Below are 15,552 nucleotides of genomic sequence, written 5' to 3'. Positions count from 1 at the left end.
TTGGGAACCATACAATACAGTGGTTCTTCTCTATTTTAATTATAACTTGTTATTTCATCCAGGAACAAAGAAACAATTGCTATTTCACAAAAGCCAAACCCTTACTCTCTACTCAGCCAAATTAATAGATGGATTGTAGACTTAAACCTGAAACCAGATTCCACACAGGTGGAACCGGATAATTCATTAATCTTCCATACTGCACAAGTAGGTACTAATCTCATTGATCATTATTTCTTTCACTTACCAATCTTAATATGTGCAAGGGCTCGGGCTCAACAACTAGGAGGCGCAGGATGGACGGTGGGGATTGGCATGAATGACAAAGTCAGAATAATAGCTAATGGAGCATTGAAGGAGGGAGATGAAATACATGCTACACTACTAGCAATTTGGAAGGGATTACAAGACACTAAACAGTCACATCTGCGGATCAAAGAAATTTGGTGCAATCAGCCAAGAGTAATCCAATTACTATCCGAACCAAAACAACATGCTTGGCCAATACAATACACTCCTCTTCTGCGAAAATCCCGCTACCAGACAAATCATTCATCATTTTATAACTTTAAATCCCCTACCCTAATGTAAACTTTTAATACTAAGGCCACTAGAGCCTTAGAGTGTAACTACTATAACAGTTTAGATAACTCCTACCAAGAGCGTAATTGTAACCCTTTTGACAACTTATTAGTAATGCATTTTCAGTTTTATGATTTAAAAAAAAAAAAAGTGAAAATGATTGACATCAAAGTGTCAAACAGTTTACCCAAAAAAAAAGTGTCAAACAAGAGTAAACAGTATGAAAATAAATATAGTAATATGATACTATGATATATAAAATATTTTTTAATTTCAATTCTTTGCTAGCAATTTTTGTTTTCTTCCTGATAATGTTAATCTCCGGTTCGACACGTTGAAAGTTGAAACAAGATGAACCCGGTCAGTTCCGATACAGTTAGGGTTTAAAATCAGACCGGTCCGGCCCGTCGCCCATGGTTTCATTCGCACCTTTCTTCTTTCACAAGGCAAGACCTTCGATGTACAAATACTTTATACCCAGCTCTCTTTTTGTTTCTTGTTCTTCCGATCCCTGGATATCGCTCGCTTGATTAGCAGATTCTCGAATTCTAATATCTGCAGAAGTAAGTCTCTTCATCTCTTTTCCGATCTTGGTTACTCTCTTCTTGCTGTTCTTTGTGATTTCTGCGATTGAAATGTTGCTCTAGGGTTTATATCTATAGGGTAAGTTGTTCTGCTATTTAGGTTTTCCCCGACGATATAAGGGTTTCTCGGTTTGGACCCAAAAGAAGGGACATGAGTAAAGGTGGGTTAGAGAAATAAGAATTCGGAAACGAGGAGATGAGAGAGATAGGGTTCGACGCAGCGAATCTGTCAAGGAACCCTTTTGCATAAATTTGACTATTGCTTCCCGAGAACAAATTTTTTAGGTATATAGTTCAGATTCAGCTGTGATATTGCAAGTTCTTAATCAATTGTTCTTTTTGGGTTTTCAGAAAATGGGTCAAGGAAGTCCTGGTGGTTTGAATAAGCAAGGTATGCCCGGTGATAGGAAGCATGATGGTGACAAAAAAGAGAAGAAGTTTGAGCCTGCGGCTCCACCCATCCGTGTAGGCCGGAAGCAGCGGAAGCAAAAGGGCCCTGAAGCTGCTGCTCGCCTTCCTGTTGTTACTCCTCTCACAAAATGCAAGCTTAGGCTTTTAAAGCTGGAGAGGATTAAGGATTATCTCCTCATGGAGGAGGAGTTTGTTGCCAACCAGGAAAGGTTGAAGCCCCAGGAGGATAAAAATGAAGAGGACCGTTCTAAGGTTGATGATCTTCGTGGTTCTCCAATGAGTGTTGGCAATCTTGAAGAGCTCATTGATGAGAATCATGCCATTGTCTCTTCTTCTGTGGGTCCTGAATATTATGTTGGCATACTCTCTTTCGTTGACAAGGATCAGCTTGAGCCAGGCTGTGCCATTCTCATGCACAACAAGGTTGGATGCTTTTGCTCTCTTCTATTGTTCTATAGCTAAATTGTTTGGGCTACTATGTTCCTCTTTCGTAACTTGTTTCAAATATCTGGATCTTATGAGTGAAATCCTTGTTAGTTCTCCTGCCTGAAGAAGTAAAACGTAAAATGTCACCCAGAAGTATAATTTTCCGTAAGTGATACTGATTTTAGTATTTGTAATGTTAAGGGTCCATGAACTTGGCCTTCCCAGGCATAGCTGTTGGAATTAGTCCTATAAGGTTACTTTTTCCTTCTTCGCTGGATTGGAGTATGAACTCATTATATATGGGATGATTCTGCTTTTTGGAGTTGCTATAAAAGTTCTCTGATCTGTGGATAACCATGATATGTTGCTTGTCGCTTATTAGCATGATCATATGTTTAAAGATCTGAGGATGGTGGCTGCCTTATCCCTTCTTTAGAAGCCACGATTGTTAGCCCCGTTTTGTTGATCACTGAGCTGCAGTGTAGGTCGTTATAAAGTCAGAATGGTTTTGCATCATGGGCAGGGGATTTCTATGTAATTTAAAGCTTTTACAATTTCCATTTTTTCTTCCTTTTGCTGTGTTTGTTACTATGTTTTGAATTTGTGTCATTGCTCCAAATTGATTACAAGGCAGTATCAACTGACTTTCTAAGTGACTTGTCATTACAAGTGGTAGTCCTAAGAATTTTCCTGCATACTGGAAGCTGCCTCCTATGTAATTTGAAACTAGTACGACGTCTATGTTTTCTATGTATGTTTCTGAACATCTGTCCATCACTAGTATTTATCTTTAGTAGTCTCCTTCTACCTTCCTTTTGTGTTTCCCCTTTCTCCCTTTCGTTTTTTTTTGGGGGGGGATTGGGGGGATGGGGTTTACACCCTTTATTTATCTTAAAATTGAGGATATGATTGCTGTGTATTAAAAAATAAGTAGTAGATTTGTTTTGTTGTATCAACTCAACTTGAAAGGTAGATCTTGGAGTTTCCTAGAATCTGTTAACATACTGGTTGTTTGAATTTACTAATAATTAGAGAGCTCATATGCATGATATCCAACTTCTAATGCTAGCCATATTTACAGACTTGGTAGTTCTATTCCTGCAGAATTTTGAGTTTGTATTTTCTTTCGATCGGGATTTTTTTATCTTTAATCTTCACTCATCTGTGCCATAGATACATTCATGAACAGCCACATGCTTCTTGAAGATGCTGACTGACACTTTAGCTCTTTATTTCCACTTTGTTTGCTACATACACTTCAAGAAATGGTTTGGGTAAAATGTTTTTGGTTGTACAAATTTTCTTCATTTGTTAGTTTTCACTCATCTGTTGGTGTCTTCGCCTGCAGGTTTTATCTGTTGTGGGACTTCTTCAGGATGAAGTTGATCCAATGGTCTCCGTGATGAAAGTTGAGAAAGCTCCATTGGAGTCATATGCTGACATTGGTGGATTAGATGCCCAGATTCAAGAAATTAAAGAAGCAGTTGAGCTTCCTCTTACTCATCCTGAATTGTATGAAGACATTGGAATTAAGCCTCCCAAAGGAGTCATACTCTATGGTGAACCTGGAACTGGCAAGACGTTACTTGCTAAGGTGTGTAAGAATATTATTACTCATGGATTCCTTTGTTTTTAACACTTCTGTTATTTTGTGGAAACCAATGAGTTGCTTTGTCTTTCGTTGAGCTGTAGAGCATGATTAACTATATCATATCTTAATAATACTATTTACCTGCTGCCGATGAAGAAATAGGAATACCAAAACTCTTGTTCAAACTGATTAGCTGTCTTTGTTTCTGATTATTTTTTATTTGTATGGTACCTCCGGGCAGTGTCAACTCACTTGTAACCTTCCCACCCCCCTCTCTTTCTGTCCTTCTTATGGTAGTGCTTCTTTGAACATAGGGGTAAGTAGTGAGTATTTACAGTAATCTTCTATAAACTGAAAAGCTGAATTAGTTGGGTATTTGGAGCCTGTGACCCTGACAATCCTGGTTATAGTTTATGGTTGTTTCCTCCACTGCTCCCTATATCCTAACAAACTTCACGTTTATTTCTGCAATTCATTTGCATTTCCAGTCATGGTTCAGTGTTTTATGGTTAAATTGAATGATTTATGATTTCAGGGAGGCTTCTGATTGTCTGTTTTCCTGCAAGATGTTCTTGGTTTTATGGTTCATTGCTGAAGTTTTCAAGTCCCACTGTTTTTTTCTTCCCTTCCGAGCACTATCTATCTTCGTTGAAGGTTTTGCATAACAGTTTTGCTCTTTATTTTTAAGGTTCTATAATCCTATTATAAACAGGTGAGAGGATTTTGAAGAACAATATGAAGCCAAAGTTCACCTTAAAAGGTGGCATTCAGACCAACCTGTATTCAGTTAGAAGACATTTTGCTTTAGTTTTCGGGTTGTGAAAGCACAGAGCAGCTGTACTTTTAGGTTCATGTAACTTGGTCTTACTTCTTAGGCTGCCTTCATTATCTAATAGAAAGGGGTGTTTGATGTGAGTGCGCTCCCATGGATTGACCCAATACATTTGAGAACCCAAACTAAGGTCAATTGAGTCTGAAGCTTGTTCTGGTTCTGTAGGATTTTTGGGGTTCATATTATTTGGCTTTTGAGATGTGTTATATTAGCTATTAGACTTGGGGAAACTTCCAGTTTGAGTTTTATTATTGTCTTTTTTTAATGTCCAAGTTTTAGTAAGTAGATAGTAGTTTTTATTTTTTGGTTTTATAAATACATGTGAAGCCAACTATTGAGACAGATTGAAAAGATGAACTGAATTCTTTGGTTGTGGATGTGTGCCTGCGATGCTTGTGTGAGCTTTCTTCCCCTGCTCTCTCTTTCCTGCATTTTCTTTTTCTACTTATCCCTTCCATCTTCTCCCCTCCCCCACCCTACAGAGGTTTACTGCTTTGCTTAGTCCCTGCTTGTGGCGGTAAAATCAGTTCCCTCCCCTGGACAACCTGAACCCTTAAAGCTTTACCCCAGAAACCTCGTCTGCTGTGAGAACCAAAGTCAACACTGAAACTTGGTTCTCCTACCGTTAGACATGAGCTCAGTTGTTGCCTGTTCTTCTGTGGATGGCCATCCAATGTATATCTGTTTTATTTTAGTACTGGAGATCCCTCGCCTGGAATTTCAGACTCATTCGTGATCAAATTTCTGGTAATTTGAATGGCTGAACTCTTGGCATTTCCCACTGCTTTTTACTGTTCTCAGAAGGCTGAAGAGGTTTTGAAGCCATGGTTTGTCTTTAAATTATGTTTTGCAAAATATCCCTTCCACTTTATTTTTTTATTTTTTTTTATTTCTAATTTTTGTTCATACCCATTTCATTTTTAGTTCCACCTGCTCCCCATGTCCTACATTACTGTTGAAAGCATGGACTGAGGTTTTCTAATTAGAATAGGATTCCGTTTCCTAATAAGTCTAGAGTTAGTGTTTTATTTCTATTTGTTTTGCATTTTCTTTTCCTATCTAGTGTGGGACTTAACTAGATTGTAACTATGAATACCCTATTGGGGTCTATGAATAAAAATCACTTCCTAAGCAATAATTTCTTCAAATTACAGCATGATATGAAGAGCCTAATTTCTATTAGGGAAGAAAAAAGGAACTAGAGAAACCTTCTTTCTCTCGATTTCTCTCGCTGCTGCTGAGCTGCCTCTGCCTCTGCTGCTGCCACTGCTCCCTGGATCCACCACCGTCACCTACAATCAGTCTTTCTTCTATCGCAACCTGCAGCTACCCATTTCAGCAACCTCTCTTCAGCCACAACTTGCAATTAACAGCAACCTTTGTTCCATTGCCACCTGACTTGTTTCCTTCCTTTTTTTTCTTTCTCCAAATTTCCAGAACCTGCAAACCTTTTTTCCTTAACCATCGAACCAGAGTTTCACCATTCCAGCAGCAATTGCACCCATTCCAGCAATCATCGTCACCCCTTATGTAAGAGACAATCGAACCTTCACCATCGATCAGAACCACAAATCCTTTTTATCTTTTCTTCTCACCTGCTGCTACTCTTCCACCTCTGTATACCTGAAACCATCATCGTCACCCCTTATGTAAGAGAGAATTGAACCTATTTCGTGTCTTTTAATCCCTCTTGAACCTACGCCTGACCTAACCAGACCTTGTGAATGTTCCTAGACCCATCAATGTCTCTTAAGCATGTTTCTAGGATCATCGCAGATTTCCATCGATTCACAGGGGGCTGTTTTGCCAATCCAAATAGTTGCCGGATTTTTTTTTGTAAATTCAAATTTTCAAGGGCTTTTTTTGTAAATTTGAACTCTCTCAAGGAGCTTTATGCAAATTTGAATAGTCGCATGGGTCTTTATATAAATTCATATCTTATCAAGGATTTGTTTGTAAATTCAAATAGTTTTAGGGAACTATTTGTAAATTTGAGTGATTTATTCTTGCAATGGCTGATCCCATATCTCCCTTGTCTGGTACATCTGAAGAGTCTCCCTTGTCTTTCATTCATAGGAATCGTGAGTTTCTTTGCTTCAGATGACCACTGTGAAACTTAATGGGACAAATTATCTTAGATGGTCTTGTTCAGTTTCTCTTACTGTTGGTATTCGTGGTCTTACTGACCATCTTGGTGGACTTCTACTAGACCTCCCACAAAGGCTTCACTCAACCATATGGCGTTGACTACCAGGAGACATTTGCCCCTGATGCCAAGATGAACACAGTTTGTACTATTAATGGGACAAATTATCTTAGATGGTCTTGTTCAGTTTCTCTTACTGTTGGTATTCGTGGTCTTACTGGACATCTTGGTGGGACTTCTACTAGACCTCCCACAAAGGCTTCACTTAGACTTATGGCGTTGACTACCAGGAGACATTTGCCCCTGATGCCATGATGAACACAGTTTGTAATATTCAAGATTTAAAGTATCGGTATCGAGTATTGTATCGGTCAGGTGATTTTAAGAGACATATCGCCCTGTATCGGGTACTGTATCGCTCTGGCTAATGTACTTTAGTGTAATTCAATGGAGAGACGTATCGAGATGTATCGTATCAGTTGGGTCAAATATGGATACGTATCGGCTAGTATCGTATGGTATCGTGGGATACTTTAAACCTTGGTAATATTATTTCATGTGTAATTGATAAGGGTTAGAGTTTACAACAGTTGGATGTGAAGAATGCTTTTTTGCATGGAGACTCCAAGATGAGGTATACATGGATGTACCACCTGGGTATTCTACTATCGAGACTTATGGGTAAGTGTGCAAGTTAAAGAGGGCTTTATATGGGTTGAAACAATCTCTAAGAGCGTGGTTTATAAAGTTCCATAAGGCAATGATGTGTAATGGCTATAAGCAGAGCAATGCAAACCACACTTTGTTTAGTAAAAGAGATGGTTCCCATACTACTGAACTTTTAGTATATGTGGATGATATTGTGATCATAGGCAGTAGTGAGGATGGGATTTCAGCATTGGAGACTTTTTTGGGAACCAAATTTGAGATCCTGGGTCTAGAGTTTTGGCATATTCTGCTAGTGGTGTATCTCTATCCTAAAGGAAGTATACATTGGATATTCTTGAGGAAACTAGGATGTTAGGATGTAAGCTTGCTGAGATTCCTATTGAGCCTAACCTACACCTGAAGGCAAAGGAAGGAGAACCAGTTGACAATATAAGGTATCAAAAATTAGTGGGAAAGTTGATCTATCTATATCACATTAGGCCTGACATCATATTTGCAGTTAGTTTTGTTAGCCAGTATATACATGATCCTTACTCACTTGGATGCAGTATATCAGATCTTGAGATACTTGAAAGCCATTCCAGGAAAAGGGATTTTAATTTCAGCTGATGGACATTTGAAGATTGAGGCATATACAGATGCAGACTGGACAAGTTGTCCAGATGATAGGAGGTCTACCTATGGGTATTGTGCGTATATGGGAGGTAACCTTGTGATTTAGAGAAGCAAGAAACATGCTGTGGTTGCGAGGTCTAGTGCCAAGGCCCGAGTTTAGGGCGATTCTCAATGCATTTGTGAGGTACTATGACTTAAAGGGCTGTTTCAAGAGGTTGTGACAGATTTGGTGGTTCCTATACAGTCATACTCAGCTAGTAAGTCAGCAATCAGCATAGCTCACAACTCAATACAGCATGTGGAGATTGACAGGCATTTCATCAAAGAGAAGGTTGAGGCTGGGTTGATCCATGTCACCTTTGTTACTTCAAATGAGCAACGGGCTGATGTGCTCATGGACTGAGGTTTTCCTAATTAGAATAGGATTCCGTTTCCTAATTAGTCTAGAGTTAGTATTTTTATTTTTATTTATTTTTCAATTCCTTTTCCTACTTAGTGTGGGACTTAATTAGATTGTAACTATAAATACCTTATTGTGGTCTATGAATGAAAACACTTTCTGAGCAAAAATTTCTTCAAATTACAACAATTACCTTACCTTATGTTCTTTTCACTTGTCGGTTAGACATTCATTTGTTCATCAAATTACCATCAAACATGTGGAGTTATTCATTTCTTGGCCAGGTCCACAAGCAACCCAATAAGGGCTATTTCAACCCAGGTTGCATCAGTCTTGTGGCAGGTGCTTCCATTTTTGGGTATTTGATGAAGGAATTAAAGGTTTTCTGAATAAAAGAAGCAGCATTGAAGATTTCTTACATATGGACCGTATCTTTAGGGTTTGAATTTTTTTAATGTACTTCTGTAGGGTGATTTGGTATGATTTCTAATTCAATTTTGCGTGGTTTCTGCATTTCTTGGTATGCGAAAGAAACATATTTTTGGCCAAGATGAAGTAGTGTTGGTAGCATCAATCTGAAATGTTCCTAGAATTAGAAACCTATTTGGTTTTAATGATTGAGCATGGTAAGCCACTGAAGTGGGTGAACAATAGAGCCTTCACCCATTTTTGACTTATTGTCCAATCTCAGGTTCTTTTTATTTTATTTTATTTATACAAATTTAATGATTTAACATAAAATGAGGATTTTTGGGACAAAAGGAAGGGGGACAGATTTCTGTTTGAAGAAAAAAAGAATTCAATCATAATCCTGCCCCTCTTTCTTCTTTGTGTTAATCCCATCACCAAAAAAGAAAAAAAAAGTGAAGAACAAGACGACTGGAGATGTGTAAGGCATCAAATGAAGCATTGAACAGAATAAATGGTTTACAAAAGAAGTGAGAGAAGCAGAAGAGTGGGGTTGGGAGGAGAAGCGAGAATAAAGGGGGAAAATTGTAGAAGGAGGTGAAGAGTTGAAAAATAATAGAACAACAGAGGCATTGAACCAGGGGAAAAAAAAGAAAGAAAGCATATTTCCCTTAAAAGTCAGAGAAGCATAATAGTGGAAAAAGGAGAACCAATAATCAAAAGAAATGAAGTGTTTTTTTGTTTGTTTTGGGGGGGGGGGGGATGAGGAGCATTAAGAAGAGAAGGAAGCATTGGAAAAGAAAATAGGACTGGGGCACTGAACTAGGGGAAAAGAAAATTCTTGTGAAGTTGCCCCGGTTGTCTGATCCATTCCTGGTAGTTTCCAACTCCAAAACAGAGTCCTGATTCTTTTTGTGTATTTGTTATTAGATTCGATTTTACACTCTTGATCCTTGAATCAATTTGTTACGATGTATCATTCAAGAATCCCACAAAATAGAATAGCTGCAATTTCAATTATGAAATTGAAAGAGCATTTAACTTATTTCTCTTCATTTGATTTTTGTTTCATTGCAACAAGGTATAGAAATCAAACCAAACAGTTTCTCCATGAAAATTGAAATAGAAATCACACCAAAATGGCCCTAAGAATACGCATAATTTTGTTTTTAAAGGATTGGCTGTTTAGATTTTTTTTTGATGCAGTATTGCAGTGCACACAAAACAATAGTTCCCATGACACAAAATAGGTCAAATATAGCAGGGAATAAAAGGTACAGTAAGTTGTATATGACAGGTCCAATGTGCAGCTGAAATTTACTCTAGGTGCGACTTCGTAACCTGCTGTTTGTTCAAAAGTAAAAAATATATAGCAGCTATGGCTGAGGATGGAGTGCACAGTTGAAGAGGTGAAAAAAATCGCATGCAAAAAGTGGCATCTAGGGGCTTGCTGGAACATAAACTAATATAAGAATGGCAAAACATACAACAGAAACTGTGCACATATCATGTCGCATTGAAGCTGAAGCAAAAATTCTTGCAAGATCTGCAAGTGCAGCAGTTGAAGACAAAGCTACAGCCAGTGATTTTTTTAGTTCATATATGAAGCAAGAAGGCTGTGCATCACCAAGTTTAAATTGCAGCAGAAATGGTGTGGTGGTAGATGCCAATTGAGCCAGTAATCCAGTGCGATCTGTGACCAGCGAAAGGTGATATTCAGGGTCTGAATTGTGCTTTGAATCACTAAACGAAGGTGAACTCAAGCAAAATAAGGTTGGGTTATGGTGTTCAGAACCTCATCTTATGAAACCTATGCTGTAATTTGCATGAAGTATATTCTAACAATTGAATGATGGTTGAAGGGACAATTCTACATGTTGTAGATTGATTAAAAGGTGAAAGAAGGCAGAAAAGGAAAGGCAAAGTAGAACATACGATTTTACTTAAAATGGAAAATAAAAATGTTGGTGCTGCAGTGTCTTGGTGAACCATGGTGTTCTCAGGGGTTAGGAAAAGCAAGGTGACAAGGTCACCTATGAGACCAAGGCATTGTCAGCAACTGAATAGAGAGTAATACCTGGAGGCTTAGGGGCGCCTTAACAACTATGAGTGGAGCACTAGTAAGGACCATGCAAGCCTTTTTCCCTATGAACAGACAAAGTCGTCTCCTAGGCCTTAAAAGGAACTTCTCTTCAATGCAGCAAAGATCCTTGCAGGAGGGGATATGAAAGGGAACTCTGAAGTAGGTCCCTTAAAGGTAAAATACAAGGTTACCATCCAACAAGCATGTAAATATAGTGCTGACCCCTGCAAGTATATGAGCATTTTAACCCCCCCTCCCCAAAACACACACACAAAAAAAAAAAAAAAAAAGAACTCCTCAGATTTTGTACCTTGTTACCTTGTCTAGAAGCCTCCAGGAACAAGCAAGAAAACCAATTAAAAATGAACTCCAAGTTTTCTTACCTGTTTCATTTTCCAGAAATCTTGTGAAGCTTATGTTCATTGGTCTTTGAACATTTTCATAATCTTCTTTTTAAAGGTTTAAACCATTCCTATATTTCCTCCTACCAAAGAACAAAACAAAAAAAGAACAGAAAAGAAAAGAGTTTTTTCTTGCTGGCTATATGTGGAAGAGTAGATGCGTTCTTTGATGATTTGTGTGTATATCCATTTCTGTTAAATAATAAAGTTGGAATAGCTTACAAATGCCATTGGTATCCATGGGAAAATGCTTCTGATTCATGTTTATGTTCAGGCCGTTGCAAACTCAACATCAGCGACATTCCTACGCGTTGTTGGAAGTGAATTAATTCAAAAGTACTTGGGAGATGGTCCAAAATTAGTCAGGGAGCTCTTCAGAGTTGCTGATGATCTTTCCCCATCTATTGTCTTCATTGATGAAATTGATGCAGTTGGGACTAAGAGGTCTGACTTACATTAGTTACTGTAGACTGTTCACCTTTCTTTTTGGATGCATTGCCTCTGGACTGCTGCTGATTTGCAATTTATATGTTGCAGGTATGATGCTCATTCAGGTGGTGAACGTGAGATTCAGAGAACTATGTTGGAATTGCTGAACCAGTTGGATGGCTTTGATTCTAGAGGAGATGTCAAAGTGATCCTTGCAACAAACAAGATTGAAAGTCTCGATCCTGCTCTTCTTCGTCCTGGACGAATAGATAGGAAGATCGAATTCCCACTTCCTGATATTAAAACACGGAGACGTATCTTCCAGGTCTGCCAGATTTATGTTGAATAAATGCATGATTGATTCTTTAGACTTGCAAATAATTTTGGTACTGCAAATGCATGACTAATTTCTTTGTAGCTGAAAATAATACTATTATTCTTCCTCTCTTTTGCCCTCAATTTTGTGAATGCAGATACACACTTCTAGAATGACTTTGGCAGATGATGTCAACTTAGAGGAATTTGTGATGACTAAAGATGAGTTTTCTGGAGCTGATATCAAGGCAATCTGTACTGAGGCTGGCTTGCTTGCTTTGAGAGAGCGACGTATGAAGGTAATGCAAAAGACTTGTCATCTCTGATTACATTTTCCTCTTGATTTGTAGAAAAGGAGTTTTTTAAAGTTCAATTGATGTGACTTTGCATTCTTTCAAAAGCCATTGTGTGATGGAAGTTTAACTTAAGCGTATGAAACGGTTCTATTGGGTGCCACATTTCTCAAGTAAAACCAAACTGAACCATCAACTCTATGCAAATGGGCTATACAACATGTTTTACAGCCTACAATTTGCACTCACAGCCACCTATTGACTTTAAAAATGGGCATTCAAATGGGCAAATGTATGGACATCCTGGGCTTTTTAGTTCCTATTTATGATGGGCAAATCGAAATAAACTCGTCTAGTAGTTCCATGTGTTAATGTGGCCATCTTTGAGGAATGATCCATCTGTTAATCATTACGGTATCAAAGGATGCCTTGTTGCTCAGATTTTTGGGCAGGGAGGAAGTTTGCATTGCATGTCAGCTTGTTTGGTTGAAGCAAATCTTTGGTAACTGGGGGCTTCTATAAATGTTGAATTGGGTTTGGACATTCAGCTTCTACAAATGGTAGGGACTTCTTTTTGGGCTTTTGGTGTTCAATGTGGATATGCCTCCGTGCTTGTATTTTATTGGCATCTATTGATGTTGGGCTCCTGATCTCATCATTTTTCAATGTAAGATGTCATGTCATTTTTATGAACCTAGGTATGGGAATTGGGTTGCGTTCAGGATTATGTTGCATACTTTGCCACTTCGTGTTATAAGGGAGATAGATGCATGAGCATTCTAAGTTTGGTAGGATCAATTAAATGTTGCAAATCTTATTATTCTATGATTTGATATTTCAGGTGACGCATCCGGATTTCAAGAAGGCCAAGGACAAGGTGATGTTCAAGAAAAAGGAGGGGGTGCCAGAAGGTCTCTATATGTAAGCCCACCAGTCAATGGGATGGTGTCTGCGTGCGCTGCTTAGCTTTTTGAGGGTTTTGTTTCATTATGGGCCTGTGTATTTCAATCTGTTCCTGACTTATTCCTTTAATTCAAGAAGATAATCTTATCTGAAATTAAGACGCCCATGATGGTCATCTGGTTTCATGTAGTACCTCTTAGCCACATCATGCACAATTTTGTTTGCAAGCCAATCTGATTGACGGATCATTGTGCCATTCATCTAGAAAGCTTTGCTGGCTCTTACAGTCAAGTGTGTCTGCATGTCCTTTTAGTTCTTGGTATTCTAGAGTTGGCAGGAAGGAAGTACTGCTTGTCTGGGATGTTAGTATGCTAGTTGTTGGGAAAATGCACTTAGTAGAAATAGATGTCTCATGAATGTTCAAGCAAGAAAGGGGAAGTGATGCCCCTGAAAAATTTAGGGGAAGCTCACTTTGACGACAGTTTCTTGTAAACGTAGTTACATCAAGTGCTCTACGCTTTATATGCTAAATTGCAAGCTGACTGCAGGAAGGAGTAATTTTCCTGGAGTAGGTCGTGGTTTGGAATTGACATCCGTTTTTTCTTTTTGTTTCGGGTGGGAAAAATATAATCAGGTTTTCAGGGTAACACTTTTGAAATGAGTAAGGTGCCATAAAAGAGATGGCGTGTTTTTGGTGTTAGTGGACGGTGAAATTAGTAAGCTTGTTGGCTTTGTAGTTGAATTCCATTGCACTTTGGTTTTCTGTTTGATCACAGATTCGAAATTTTTTTCCAATAATAGAAACAAACAAATAGGAGGATAAAAAACACACGTTCATGAGTCTAACCACCAAGTTAGCTGTTACTGGACATGCTTAACTGCTACTGATGACGCACATCACAGGACATTCCTAACATTAGAACAAAACCAAAGTAAGTCCTGAAAGTAGATGATACGGCCACCAAGGTTTCTTCTAATCACAAAATTAGAATGTACCCCCTGTATCCCTTCTCATTCAAATGTTGTTGTAAGAGTAGTGCATAGTTCTAGATGGGCTATCTATCGTCCTTATTTTGAATATTTCTTTCATGGTGGCGACTTTATACTTATTGTCTCTTCGAACCTTGCATGGAAATTGGGAGTTGATAGAGGAGATATATTTCCACGTTGGATGATGTTGATGCATCTGGAAGTTGTGGGATTGGGCCGAGGTAAGCGTACAAATCCTCTGAGTGCTCTGTGTGTCCAGTCAAACTGGCCAACTGTTGGATGGTCGGCGTTTGAACACATAAAGAGCAATTTTGCTGAGGTCCTGCGCAATTAATGCGCAGGACCGTCAAGCGAGCCGTCCGATCTAATTGGACGGCCCGCATTGTTCTGCCATTAAAATAATCTAAACAATGACGTCCAACCTGTAAAAGCAGCTTTTTGGGAACGGCTCGGTCCAATGACGCTAAACCGGTTCGAGTTGGGCGGTTTGGGTTATCTTATGTAACTGAAGTATTGGTATTTCATACAAGTTTGGTTAATACGTTTTAAAAACACAAAATACCGCCCAGCTTGGTATATACGAATTCAAAAACCAAAAGGAGCGCGGTTCAATTTTGCTTTTCAAAATGTTTTGAAAATACCCAAAACCCATGGCAATCACCTCGCCCAACTCATTTTACGATTTGGAGCTCTGAAAATCTGGAGAAGAACAGCAAGCCCTCTCGCTCTTGAGAACGAACTCGCTTCCGTGATCGAAAACAGTTGCTCATCTTGAGAATGAACTCGCTTCGTTGATCGCATCTTGGAGAAGCATCTGTTTCATTTCAAAATCAAAAGCCTGACAACTCTAAACACGAACTTGTAGAGGGAGAAGACGAAGACAAACTTGGGGCGAGGTGATAGACGAAGACGAACTTGGGGCGAGGTGATTGCCGAAGGCGAACTTGCAGAAGGAGAAATTTTGGACGAACTTGCAGAAGGAGAAGACGAAGACGAAGACGAAGACGAACTTGGGGCTATCAGGTCGACGAAGGCGAACTTGCATGTTCATAGTTTTAGAATCTCCAAGCTTTTTCTTGGTTTGAAGATATATGTAAATTTTCACCCATTCCATTGTACCACAAAGCTATTTGTCTGAAAGGATAGAAAAGCAGAAGTGTGAACAGGGATTCCAGATATTTCGTTTGTGATGATTGCAGAGAAGCAGCCGAAGAGGAGGTGTGGAAGACAAAGATGATGAGAAGACGAGAGGAGAGAGATAAAGACGGGGCCGTCAAAAGCCTGCAACCGAAATGAGTGGCACTGCACCAGGAGTAATGCTCTGTATCTGCTTGTTTTTATTCTTGTGTGGCTTCGGGCTCTTCTACCTTCTGGCTTTATTAATAAATCCATCATTCTTTGGTCGAGGTTCTATGGAGGAAATTACATATTAGTTGGTGGCGCTTATTGATATGAACGAATGTAGCATTGAGTC

At 38.9% G+C, this 15,552-nt stretch overlaps 1 protein-coding gene across 1 annotated transcript; it reads left to right on the top strand.

Moving 5' to 3' along the window:
- Positions 1 to 1,038: 1,038 nt before the first annotated feature.
- On the top strand, positions 1,039 to 13,356 carry LOC149018631 (26S proteasome regulatory subunit 4 homolog A). The gene is made up of 7 exons (XM_089152796.1): positions 1,039 to 1,145; positions 1,518 to 2,000; positions 3,352 to 3,597; positions 11,423 to 11,592; positions 11,686 to 11,902; positions 12,051 to 12,191; positions 13,027 to 13,356. The coding sequence occupies exons 2-7, from the start codon at positions 1,521 to 1,523 to the stop codon at positions 13,108 to 13,110; spliced, it is 1,338 nt and encodes a 445-aa protein (XP_089008922.1). The 5' UTR covers positions 1,039 to 1,145; positions 1,518 to 1,520; the 3' UTR covers positions 13,111 to 13,356.
- The last annotated feature ends 2,196 nt before the right edge of the window (positions 13,357 to 15,552 follow it).

The sequence above is a fragment of the Hakea prostrata genome, chromosome 4 (assembly GCF_041222555.1).
Source record: "Hakea prostrata isolate BN-2017 chromosome 4, UWA_Hpros_2, whole genome shotgun sequence".
NCBI lineage: Eukaryota > Viridiplantae > Streptophyta > Magnoliopsida > Proteales > Proteaceae > Hakea > Hakea prostrata.
The sequence above is the reverse complement of the archived record's forward strand: the minus strand, read 5'-3'. Positions and strand labels throughout refer to the sequence as shown.